This window comes from Equus quagga, chromosome 11 (assembly GCF_021613505.1).
Source record: "Equus quagga isolate Etosha38 chromosome 11, UCLA_HA_Equagga_1.0, whole genome shotgun sequence".
NCBI lineage: Eukaryota > Metazoa > Chordata > Mammalia > Perissodactyla > Equidae > Equus > Equus quagga.
Window position 1 is genome coordinate 32,093,089 of NC_060277.1, and position 13,033 is coordinate 32,106,121.

Below are 13,033 nucleotides of genomic sequence, written 5' to 3' on the forward strand. Positions count from 1 at the left end.
ACAGGAATTTAAAAATAAGTTCTATATGATGAACAAAACTGTGTATATATATACACACACACATATATATGTATATGTGGATATAGATGTATATCCACATATATGGATACACACATGTATACATACATTTTACACTTTTCTATTTGTAAAATGAAGATTTATAAACCACCCACTTAAAAGGAAAGAAGAATCTCCTGCCACTTAGCGGTCAGTAAGTCATCACAGAAGGCAGGGAGGGAAGGAGGCAGGGACAACACTCTTTTTGGAAATAATGAAAGCTAGTTATAGTTTAGGGTAAGAATTATACTCTAAAAGGAAACAGGAAGGGAGGGACTAAAATAAGTTAATCATTAAATTTTAAATGTTAGATAATCTTAAACAGAATGTTCTAAAGAAAACAATGGAAAAAATAAAGTTGAAAACATAAAATCAAATACAAATAGGAAAACATTAGAATTAGTAATATTTTTATTTTTATTTTTTATTTTTTTTAATTTTAATTTTTTTCGGATGTACATCATATTTCAAATTCTGTATTTTTAAAAAAAGCTAAGTAAAATAAACTTCTAACAAGTCTAATCACAAATAAATAGAAAACCTATGAATAAACAAAATTAGAGATAACTAACTTTTACAAAATATTTAGAAACTTAAAAAGATGAGAATACTGGAAACTGTCATCACAGAATTAGACCTGAAAACATTATTGAGAATTAGATACTGTTGAATGCTCGTGAGCAGTAAGGAGTTCCTTGGCATGAGAGATCTCATGGTCATTTCTACATTTCTCACCACATCTTCTGTCCCCTCCCTTTTCCGATTCATACCGCTAGTCTTGCTAAATGGCGTACCCTAAACTCACCACTCTTTTTGGCCTACCTGCCCCTCTGCTGTTCTCTGAGCTTGGAACGCCAAGAGCCGCCACCTCAGCATGCCTGCCCTGCCTCACCCACTTTTCGTTAGTGCCCTCTCTTCATTGTTCGCACGGTTTTTAGAAGGTGCTACTACTAATAGGACACATCACAGTGTTTTCTGTGATTATTATGTATGGACTCTAAGTCTCTGCTCTACTGGCACTGGGCCTGACATTAAGAGCTTAATAAGTGATTGGTGAACAAATTAATCAATGATATCAGCAGTGTTTAGAAACAAAATTAGAACATTAAACTGTACCAGTGAACACAAATAATGTGGCTTAATACATTTTGTGAGTGATTTGTAATTTTTTCTCAAGTTTTGGCTATTGTTCTGTACAATCAAACTCTCCCTTATACTGCTGTTTTGTTATAAATATGAAATTATTTGAATCTAAAGTGCTTAATGATAACTTGTCTAACAGTCTGGAAAACTTTTTCCTTGTGATGATGGAATAGTTAGTTGTGTTTTAGTTCTTAAGAATTCATCCATTTTACTGATCTGCTCCAATTGTATGTTACTGTGATGTAGTAAAAGGAATACTTTGTGAGAGATAAGGAATTATAGATTAAGTAAGCAGTCTATAGTAAGGAAAGGAAGATACTCAGTTTATAAACGGGTCCTCAAGACTTTTGAAAAATTTTAGTTCCCTGTAAATAATTTTTCAGTAAATATATTTATACATAGTTTCAAATGTTTGTGTCATACAGTTGTATCATGTTAAATTTAAATTTGTAAAACACTAGAAGTGTATAACTTAATTATTTTAGACTTTTGTGTTTTTGTGTTTGAAGTGAATTTGAAATTATTGAACTTCACAATAAATAGCATGTATTTTTAACACCTGAAATTATAAATCGGTAAAACTTACACTAAAACCTAAGCCATGTCACTTACCTTATTACATTTTTAGGAAAAAAAAAAAAAAGAAAACATTTAACTAATGGGATTTTCCAGTTCAGGAAATCTAATAAAATTACATTTTTAATTATTTTATATCATCCCAGATACCAGGTGTAGGCCAGTTTCCTTTCATATTATCTGTCTTTTAGACTATATGTTTTTATTCTGTATTTCTTTGGGGATCTTGTTTTCTTGTGAATGATTCATACTTTATATTTACTAATATTTATTTTAAACTTAGGAAAAGTCCATATGGGTTGAATCTACCTCATTCATTAACTAAAATAACCCCTATAGGTTGAATCCACACAGAGTATGATAAGGATTCTTGGACTCTCTGCAACCTTACCTAACTACCTCGATGTTGCTACGTTTTTACACGTTAATCCCTGCATTGGACTTTTCTACTTTGATGGCCGTTTTCGACCAGTTCCTCTTGGACAGACATTTCTGGGGGTTAAAAGTGCAAATAAGGTAAATACTCATTTTAATAATTATTCTTCTCTTTTCTAAAAATATTTTTGTTGATGTATTGTTTAATACTTGTTTGGGATTAGAGACTGCAGAAGACCATTTCACTAGCTTTGCAAATATAACAGCCTAGACAAGATCAAGCTCACTTTCTTACTGTATGTAGTAGAGTAATTCCTCCTCCAAAAAGTTGCTTGTAATAGTTTCATTGTTATTATCAATGTATGTTTTGTATTCTCAGCTAAGAATACAAGTTATATATAAGAATATAAGTTTCAGAAAGTTATTTTGGTATGATTGAAGACCAATGTGAATAATAAAAGGCTCTCAGTAAACCAGTAATATATATTTTGATATATTATTCACCTAAAATAAATAATATATGCAATTGAAAAATAATTTTAGGGTAGCAATTATTGAGAGGTGTTCTGTTTAACTTATGACTCTTTATAATTACCATATTAATTATATATATGTGGCATTTCTGAAATTCTTTATAATGCTTTAGAAAGTTTATCTGATTCCTTAAATAATATTACCATGTACCATTTATACTATTTGGGTGCTTATTTTAGACTTTTATAATATTATGAAGGAATACTTTGTGTAACATTTATACATTTATTGTTCTGTTTAATGACATTTTTTTTTCCTCTTGAAGTAATAGCTTTAGGAGGACATTCACAGGCCATATGATCTCTTAATCAAAGAAAACAAGATGGAATCATGTGTTACTATGTCAATCTTGATCTTTAATAAATTACGTTACTTCTGGTCTAAAAACAATTTTATTAGTAAAATAGGGCCATTTTAACCATTCATTATTATAAATAAAATACTCAGTCGAAAAATAGCAGAAGCGACTGTCGCTACAACAGTTAATATGCTTCTCTGTGTTACATGAAAGTAAGGTATCTTTAGAATTGGAGGGAGCCATTTCAGACCTGTGCACGAAAGGGTAATTCCTGATATGGCCATAGTTATCATCTGCATATTTTACCTTCATTAATTGTTTCAAGTGCTTTTCAATATGACTTGCTGCTTGTTTTTATTCAGTCATGTATTAATATATATATTTGATTATTTTTATTTTAATGTATCATTAGGGCAGGTGTAGAGCTGTTTCTTTATAGCTTTAGATTGGTCTTTCAGCTTTATAATTTAAATGATAGCAGATGGTTATCACAGAAGACATAGAGAAGAAAATTTTTTCAGATGCTTGCCAGCCATCTTAAACCTTGTTTTCTTTTAATTTTTTCATACAAATTGGTCAATCACTTAAAACTAATTAAATTCAAACATGGTATATTAGCATTATAATCATAAAAGGAATGGTATTAGATGATGAACCATCATAATTGTTTTGAAAGGTTTAGAAATTTGGCAAAAATTGGCAAATTTTAAATCCCCACTTTTACATATCTTACATAGTGTAGGTAGTAAAGTAATTGTATATATAAGTTATAAATACAGATTTTTGTCTTACTAAAATGTATTATTTTTATACTCAGCCAAAATATACAGTTGGTAACTGTTAAGCATTTCCCCAGGGTATCTTTTAATATATTTTCTAACCAGTTGTTACTTTGTCATTTCTTATAAAAAGAAATCCTTGTAGGTTTCTCAGAGTTTCATTCAGAAACTCATGATGTGATTCAGTTGTTATGAAAGAACCTGGGAAAATGATGTACATGACATGTCTAATTTGAAATAATGGACTTGGCCAGAACTCAACCCAAAATACGCTGAAAAGATTTGTGGCAGTTTTATTTGGAGGAGTTGTTTTTTGAATCATTAATGGGGAGTAAATTATCTTGTGATTGTTTCGTCCTGCTTAGTCGGTGTAAATCATAGAGGTTCCAGAATATTAAGGCGTTTACCTTATTATAACCGAACAGATCTAAATCATAGTCATTTTAGATGTATGTGGCATTTTCATTCCCTCTAAACTCTTAATAACTGTTAAGTAGAGAGATCCAGGCTGTCGCATGTCTACTCCTTTGGATTAACCACCTTGCCATTTTTGCTTGGAATCTTTCTCATGATTAATTGGGAAAATGAGACTGTTTCTTAGTTCATGAATTTGATGTTAAATTTCCAATTAATCTGAAATATGTTTCTGTAGAAAAATGTCTGCCCCTCTCCATATACGTTGCAGAAATACTGTGTTTCGTTAGATTTCAGCTTTATATACCATGACATCCTACTGGTAGTATTCCGGTGATGTTGAGAATTTAACAGGAAAGCTCTATAGTTTATAGAATGAAATAGAAGAAAAACAGTCTGAAGAGTGGGCTTCTCTGAGGAAGCAGAGAAAACAACTTGAAAAATTATTCTAAAATATCTGTAACTAGTATATTATCCTTAAAATTACCGTCTTTAAAAAACTTGGCACTCATTGAAAGTTAGTACTCTGAAAGTATTGTATAATATATTTTATTTGTACTTTTTAATTACATTGTGTTTGTTCCTTATTGGATTGTTATATGTTATATTTGTGTTGCTTTTGTTGTTTCTGCATTCTAGCTAGTCAGAAAGTAAAAAAAAGATGCATTGTTAATTTACAAAGTTTTGTTTGTGGTTAGAAAGTTTATAATTGTTTCATTTGATATTTTTATGTTTTTAAAACTTTAAGGTGCAACAATTGAATAACATGGATGAAGTATGCTATGATAGTGTTTTGAAGCAAGTAAAGGCTGGACACCAGGTACGCTTTATTTTATCCTGTTTTCAGAGGTTGCTTAGTGATTAAAATGGTCAATTTTTTCTTGAATTTTAAGATAATGACTCAGAGGTTTTGTTTCTTAATTTTTGTAGCCCAATGGGTAACTGTATACATCATAAAATATTCATAGATAATATTATCATCCTGATATTGATAGGTCATGCTCTTTTGTTTGCCATTTTTATTAAATAGAGAAGGATTTCATCCTTTACATTTCTGGGTTTTTAAAAAATTTTTTTTAAAATCCTTTTCTCCCACCTCAAAAGTTTTAATTTGTATTTTTTCACATAATGTAAAAATTTTGTGTTATATTATTCTTACTGTTTTCACAAAGTAGTATCATTTGAAATATATATGTTTTTTGCTTTATGGTGTTTAAAAATTAAGCAGTTTTTCTTGTAAATTCCATTGTCCAAAATGCTCCAGTCAAGATTGTTAAAGAAAATGTGGAAGGAGAACAATTGCTTCCATACAACTTAATCATTGTCCAATTGTACATGGTTCTTTGGAGCTCTATTTTATTTTGATTTTTTTTCCCCTATGTTGTAAGCCTTTTATGACATGTAAAATGAGATATTTTCTGGTCCTTTGCTATTTAAATTCATTTTAAGAGCAGTGGAATCCTATTTTTTCAAACTAAATATTGTTTGGGGCCCCAATATATAAAACAAAACAAATATATATATATGTGTATATATATATAAAATTTATATATAAAATATATAAAACAAAATTCAAAGATGAATTAGACTTGAGAGCATGGAACACTGCCTACTGAGCATCCTTGATGCATTTTGCCCCTTTTGAAGAAATAGTTTTAAAATCAGTTTTCTAACTAATCTCAAGAGAATGTCCTTAGTTTTAAGAATAATTTTTAAGGAAAAAAGACATAATTAGATTGTATAATATTAGTGGCTTTCCTTTCCTAGTGATTAGTAAATGCTTGACACTGGTAAAATTATCTTACATTTATTATCTCGTTGAGTTCTCTCAGCAGCCAATGAGACAGGTACTATTACCCCTTTTGACAGATGAAGACAATTATGGACTGTGCAAAATAAAGTAACAAGTTCCCCTCATTTTACTAGTGTACTTACAAATTGAGGCCATGTGAGTGTAGAGTCTCTGCTAACTGTTGTGTTATATCATTTTATTTGCCTTTATTTTATGTCAGTGTTCTTTGATCATCATTAGAAAACTGCTGTGGGTTGCATTACTTATCGTGTACAAATAAAGAAATGTAAAAGACCAACATTCTTTCTTTAATCAGAAAATATTACCGAATAACAACTATTTATTCTTCGTCAGAAGCTAGGAAACTTTTTCTGTGAAGGTCCAGATAGTAAATATTTTAGGCTTTGTGGGCCTTATATTCTGTGTTGCAGCTACTCAACCCTGCTGTTGTAGCATGAAAGCAGCCATTGACAGTATATGATCAATTATGTTGTTCCGTTAAAACTTTATTTACAAAAGCGGGCAACAACTGCATTTGGCTTTCAGGCTATAATTTGCCAACCTCTGTTCTAGATTGCCTCATGAAATTTATTTGTAGTGAATGCCTGATGATCCAAAAATGCTAACTAGAGAAACTTTTGACAGCATTTCACAGAAAATCCTGAAAGAAAGAAATATCCTGTATAGCCACCAATGTTTGTACCTTCTTTGTAAAAGAACAGGATAATTCAGTGTAATTAGGTAGATGTTACCACCATGGACATCTATTTCCAACTTTTATGTTACAGAAGATATATACTACAGTCATGCATTGCTTAACAACGGGGATAAATTCTGAGAAATGCGTCGTTAGGCGATTCGTTGTTGTGCAAACATCATGGAATATACTTACACAAACCTGAGTGGTATAGCCTACTACACACATAGGCTATATTGTACTAATCTTATGGAACCACCATCGTATATGTGTCCATCGTTGACTGAAACATTATGTGGTGTATGAATGTATATTACGGGCGAAGGAATGTAGCTGTGGAGTCTGTAAAATCTATTTGTGTATGCTGTGTTATAAAATGTTCAGTAAATATTTAAATGTTTTCTCCATTAAATTTTTTAAAAATAGACTTTATTTTTTAGAGCAGTTTTGGATTCACAGCAAAACTGAGCGGAAAGGAGAGAGTTCTCATACACCTGCCCCCGCACACTCACAGCTTCCTCTATTATCAACATCCCACACCAGAGTGGTACATCTGTTTCAGTCGATGAGCCTACGTTGGCATGTCAATATCACCTAAAGTCCATGGTTTACATTAGGGTTCACTCTTGGTGTTGTACATTCTGTGGGTTTGGACAAATTATAATGGCGTATATCCACCATTATAGTGTATACAGAATAATTTCACTTCAGTGAAAAATGACTGTGCTCAGCATATTCATTCTTTTTTCTCCTTAACCCCTGGTGACTACTGATCTTTTTACTGTCTCTGTAGTTCTGCCTTTTCCAGAATGTCATATAGTTGGAATCATACAGTATGTAGCCTTTTCAGGTTGGCTGCTTTTACAATAGGTATTTGAGGTTTCTCCATGTCTTTCCAAGGCTTGATAGCTTATTCTTTTTAGCATTGAATAATGTTCCACTGTCCAGATGTACCAGTTTATCCATTTGCTTACTGAAGGAAATCTTGGTTGCTGTTAAGTTTTGGCAGTTATGAATAAAGCTACTATAAACATTTGTGTACAGGTTTTGCCTGGACATAAGTTTTCAGCTCTTTTGGGGGAATATCAAGGAGTGTGATAGCTGGATCATATGGTAAGAGGATGTTTATTTTTGTAAGAAACTACTAAACTGTGTTCCAAAGTAGCTGTACCATTTTACATTACCACCAACAGTGAATGAGAGTTCTTCTTGCTCCACAGCTTCAATAGCATTTGGTGTATTTTGGATTTTGGCCTTTCTAAGAGGTGTGTAGTGGTATCTCGTCGTTTCAATGTGCGTTTCCCTAATGACATATGATGTTGAGCATCTTTTCATATGCTTGTTTGCCGTCTGTCTGTCTTTGGCGAGGTGTCCAGATTTTTTGCTCATTTTCAGATCAGATTGTTCATTTTCTTATTGTTGGGTTTTAAGAGTTCTTTGTATATTTTGGATAGAAGTCTTTTGTCAGATATGTCTTTTGCAAAACTTTCTCTCAGTCTGTGGCTTGTCTTCTCATTCTCTCCATAGCATCTTTTGCAGAGCAGAAGTTTTTTAATTTTAATGAAGCACAACTTATCAATTATTTCTTTCATGGATCGTGCGTTTGGTGTTGTATCTAAAAAGGCATCACCATACCTAAGGTCATGTAGATTTTCACCTGTGTTATCTTCTAGGAGTTTTATGGTTTTGTATTTTACACTTAGGTCTGTGATCCATTTTGAGTTAAATTTTGGAAGGGTGTAAAGTCTGCGTCTAGATTTATTTTTTTTGCATGTAGTTGTCAGTGTTCCAGCAGCATTTGTTGAAAAGACTGTCTTTGCTCCATTTTATTATCTTTCCTCCCTTGTCGAAGATCAGTTGGCTGTACTTGTGTGGGCTTATTTCTGGGCTCTGTTCTTTTTCATTGATTTGTTTGGCTATTCTTTAGCCCATGTCACAGTGTTTTGATTACTGTAGCTTTACCATCAGTGTTGGAGTCCAGTAGTGTCAGTCTGCAACTTTGTTCTTCTTCAGCGTTGTGTTGGCTATTCTGGGTTTCCATTTAATTTTGAACTGTAAGTTAATAACATTTTTTTTTCAGAATTTTTAATTGTGATGGGATTTGTTCACAGCATCACCGAAGAACTTTTTCTAATCTGTGATAGACTTCATTATAAATGTGAACCTTTAAAGATTTTTCCTCTTTTTAAATAATGGAAATTAAAAGGTAAATACTTTACTAAGTATGGAACATATAAATAGACATTTTATATTTTGACTCTAGTCAGGAAAACACTTAGTACTCCTTTTGTAATTGAATAGCCTTGCCAGCATTATGAAAATACTTAAGAAGCCGCTGGTAGGAATGTTACTGTGTTGCCCCTAGAATTAAGGAAATTAAAATAATCATTTTTCTTCTGTCACATTAAGTTAGCACTTAATGACCAGCTAAGTGGGAATTTGGTACATTACTGTGAAATATAGGATTGCTTCTCATTGAAGTAAATAACTTTTTTAGGATAAAAACGAACAGTTTTGTGAACTTTTTCTTAGACTGATAAATACATATATCCATATATAAACATACACAGTTGCAAATACTAATATAAGTAAATAGTAACTAACTACTATATGCCATTACTGCCAGTACTACAGCAATTATGAGGCCTTAGCAATGACAGGTCATTCATCTTTGTAGCATTATAGTCTTTATCATGCTGTTTATAATTGTTCTTTCAGTGTATTTATTATCCTACTCCAGCCTTTTTTCTCCATATAATCTTACATTATAAAATATTTCTTTACAAAATAGAATGCAGTCTTACCCTAAGTGTTGGGGAAAGTAGCAGTTGTATCTTCTATTGTAGGTAGGTAAAAATCCAAGTAAATGTTGCAACCACCACAGTATGACAACTGACGGCCAAGTGGTGTGGTTCCCCACCGGGGAAACGAACCCAGGAACCTGGGCTACAGCAGTGAGAGCGCTGAGTCTTGATCACCAGGGATATATTGTATATACAGTTTTATATTCACTGTTTTCCTTAATGAATACTAAACATTTTTCATTGTTTCCATGTGGTCTTCACAATTTTGGTGTCTGTAAGAGAGAAAAGGGAGTTTTTATTCTGGTTCTACGTTTCAGATGCTAGGTCAGTCTCTTTGGACTTTTAAGCTTTCTAATCCTCTGAAATAAGCATTATTATCTCTTTTCGTTGAAAGAGAGAGTGAATTTAAGACATGTTAAGCAGCTTCCCAAGGTCATAGAGCTAGGGCAGCACCAGGATTGAAATGCAAGTCTTTGTTGATAAAGCCCACAGCATCTTCAGAACCTCATAATGCCCCTGTGCCATGAAGCTGACATTGGCTGTTCCTCTGTTATGGATATTCCTCCATTATTGAGTGCTTTCAGTGTTGACAATTTTCTCTTACTAAAGATAATGCTACATAGTGATCATCCTTCTGCCTGTTCTTTTTTCCGTTGAAACATTTACTTAGGATAAATGTCCTAAAATGGAATTATGGCTCAAATGGCCAAATTTTATAGTCTGCCACGTGATCCTATAATACATTCCGAATGGGTTATAACGTTTCATTTTCATAGCCAACCTACATAAGATTTTATAAAATTTATAAAATTAAGCTGTGTTCTTCTGAATAGTTTTATCAATGTAGTGTGATTTGAGGTTATGATCTGATGTGTTTGCCTTTTTGAATTTGTTTTACGGTCTTAAGGCATGTAAGACAGAGTAGTGTCATACCAGTAAAATTTTTTCTTAATTAGCAACTGTTACCTGTAAATCATGATTATAAAAACACATGTTTTGCATACCATACTGTTCATGCTTTGCTTTGAGTGTAGACTCACTTTCAGTTAGAAAAAACTGTTCTTCTCTGTGTTTTTGCTTCATACTGTGATCCTGTGGTCTTTGGCCTCCATAATTGTATTTTAAAATGTAGTTTAAATATGACTAATATAAAAGAGACTGAGAAAAAAAGAGTTTAAACAGATTTAACCCTTGGGTACACCAAAAAGCAAAAATGAGGGGGCAAAAATCACTGCTAATTGTACCACCCAGAGATAGTTTCTGTTGGTGTGTATCTTTCCATTTATTAAAATGCATTTTATTTCCTTAATTTCCCGTCTTTTTTTCCTCAGTTATTCCTGTAGTTTCTCTAATCTGTTGTATTCCCCTGCCCCAAAATATGACAGAACCATAAATGAAAAATAACATTAAAATGTAAATAAACAGATTAAAGATGTCATATTTAAACAGTTTAATCAATGTGTTCTATGCAATGTTGTCCTTTTAGGTTTTGTGTTCCAGTAGGATAGGTCCTATTAGGTAAGATTTAGGTTATAAGGAAATATTTGATGGTCAAGTTCCTGGTGTAGTGTCTTGTGCATGGGGACTCTGGTAAGTAGAATTTGTGATGAATTGCCTCATCTTCAAAGACTTAACATCCTTAGTGAGATGGGGTGATGGGAAATATGAAATGCATCAGGTCTGTGACCCACTGGTTGATGTTTGCCTCTAGTATTGCTAGTGTTACGAATGCCCAGGCCAGTGCCTTCAGGTGATTGGTGCTGAGTCGTTAAGGCCACGCCCTAGTCTTTTACATTAATGTAATCATCTCAAGTTAAGAGCTCTTTGCAACATAATTTGAGAACAAAGCTTTATGGTTCTCATTTCTTTAAATTATCTATATTATGTGTGTAACTTTGGGAAGGGTGCCCAAAACTAAAATCTTTTCCTGTTTTAGTCTTTTCAAAACGATCATTCTGTCTAACTCTTTTATTTGCAAATTGCTCTGACAAGTACTGTTTGGCCTGTAAGTTCATTTAGTTTGATAAGTGGCAGCTTCTGCTGATTGCCTTTGGAATATGTCCAGAAACAAAATTACAGTGTGGATGCTTGGAAAAGAGGACTACTACACAGTTTGATTTTGGAAGCTGAGGTAGATACCTATTTCAACAAGGCTCTAGCAATCCTTAATTTAATCCATCACCAAAGAATTGCTACTTCACAGAAGTCTGATTGCTGAAGCTCATATGGAAGTTTGTTTTTAGGAGCTCAGGACCCCTCACTGGATTATTTTTCCTTTTTTTTTAATCTTCTTGAGGAAATACCTTTACTTACTGTGGTCCTCTGCTTTTAATAGAAGGTGAACAAAGAGCTTCCCAATAGAATAGAGTTTCTGAGTTGTTTTTTCCCCTCATAATTGAGGTTGAATATAATTTTATCCCAGTCACTGGCGGTCTTTGTATAAGGTTCCAAGTGATAAATTTCAGCCAATGAATTTGTATGTATCCATCTGTCAGAAAATGAAAAATATATGATTCAACAATCTTTTTACCTTATTATCTAAAAAACTGACAGCCAAATTAACTCTCCAATTATATTATTCTGTCTAACTCTAATGACTGAAAGGTCTAACTGTATGTGCTTCATTCTAAGAGACTCTAATGTTTAAATGTTTTGTTGTACATATAAGTACAGTAAATTTGTATATCTGTGTATGTGTATCTATGTAGATATACGTAGAGAGACGGAGAGACAGAGCTTTGCTTCTGGAATTCAGTTATAGTTATAACTAACTGCACATTAGTGCATTGTTATTAAACAGCCAACTACATATTAAATATGCTTTTCCTTGTTATTAAGGGAACTTAAGTTTTTTCTTCTAGGACTGTGTACTTACCAAACTGTAGCTTTATTTTGTTGCCTTTTAAATATATTTTAGCAGTTAGTGTGTAGTAGTCACTCAGGAAAACTAACTGAATTTTCTCTCTTACCAACTCATGCCCCCCTCTCCCTGCTAACCAGTCAAAAAATCTTTCTAGTAAATACTCTTTGATTTTGTCTGTTTTCTTGCCTTCAGGTTGTTTAGTATTTTAGATTTTCTCCCTAACTGTGTTTTCCCTAAAAACTTTAATTCCATCATAGCAGCTCCTTTTCAGACCATTCTTAAGTAGACTGAAATATGTATCCATTGAAAACAAAAAAAGAACTATAACTCTTAGGCAAATAAATATTTTTTCATTCTAAAAATTAACATTTCCTCTTAAATATACAAATGAATTTATTTTGTTTCTCTCCATTTAGATTAAATCAGAATAGAGCAAATTTCATGTTCAAAAGCCATGCTGATAGTCTCTGTTCATACTACTCCATGGGTTTCACTATACCAGTCATCTAAACTTGTGCTCGTATACTTAATAGTTTTTATGTGAAGCTTTGCCTTAAAAGTATTAAAAACAGTAGGAGGCAGTTGTGTTCCATTCAAGCATGTGTGATGACAGATGGAGGAAATCTTTTCATGTTGACTTTTCGACAGTCATTCTCTGCAAGACTTCAAGCTCTTCTTGGCTATTGGGAAATTAAAAGTTG

The 13,033-nt window shown here is 32.6% G+C and overlaps 1 protein-coding gene across 2 annotated transcripts in view; it reads left to right on the plus strand.

Moving 5' to 3' along the window:
• The window catches only part of ASCC3 (activating signal cointegrator 1 complex subunit 3), a 323,391-nt gene that overhangs the window by 135,374 nt on the left and 174,984 nt on the right, over positions 1-13,033 (plus strand). For both annotated transcript variants that reach the window (XM_046674951.1, XM_046674950.1), the window contains exons 12-13: positions 2,116-2,292; positions 4,925-4,996. In XM_046674951.1, the coding sequence (XP_046530907.1) occupies positions 2,116-2,292; positions 4,925-4,996 (249 nt within the window). The remainder of the gene's footprint in view (positions 1-2,115; positions 2,293-4,924; positions 4,997-13,033) is intronic.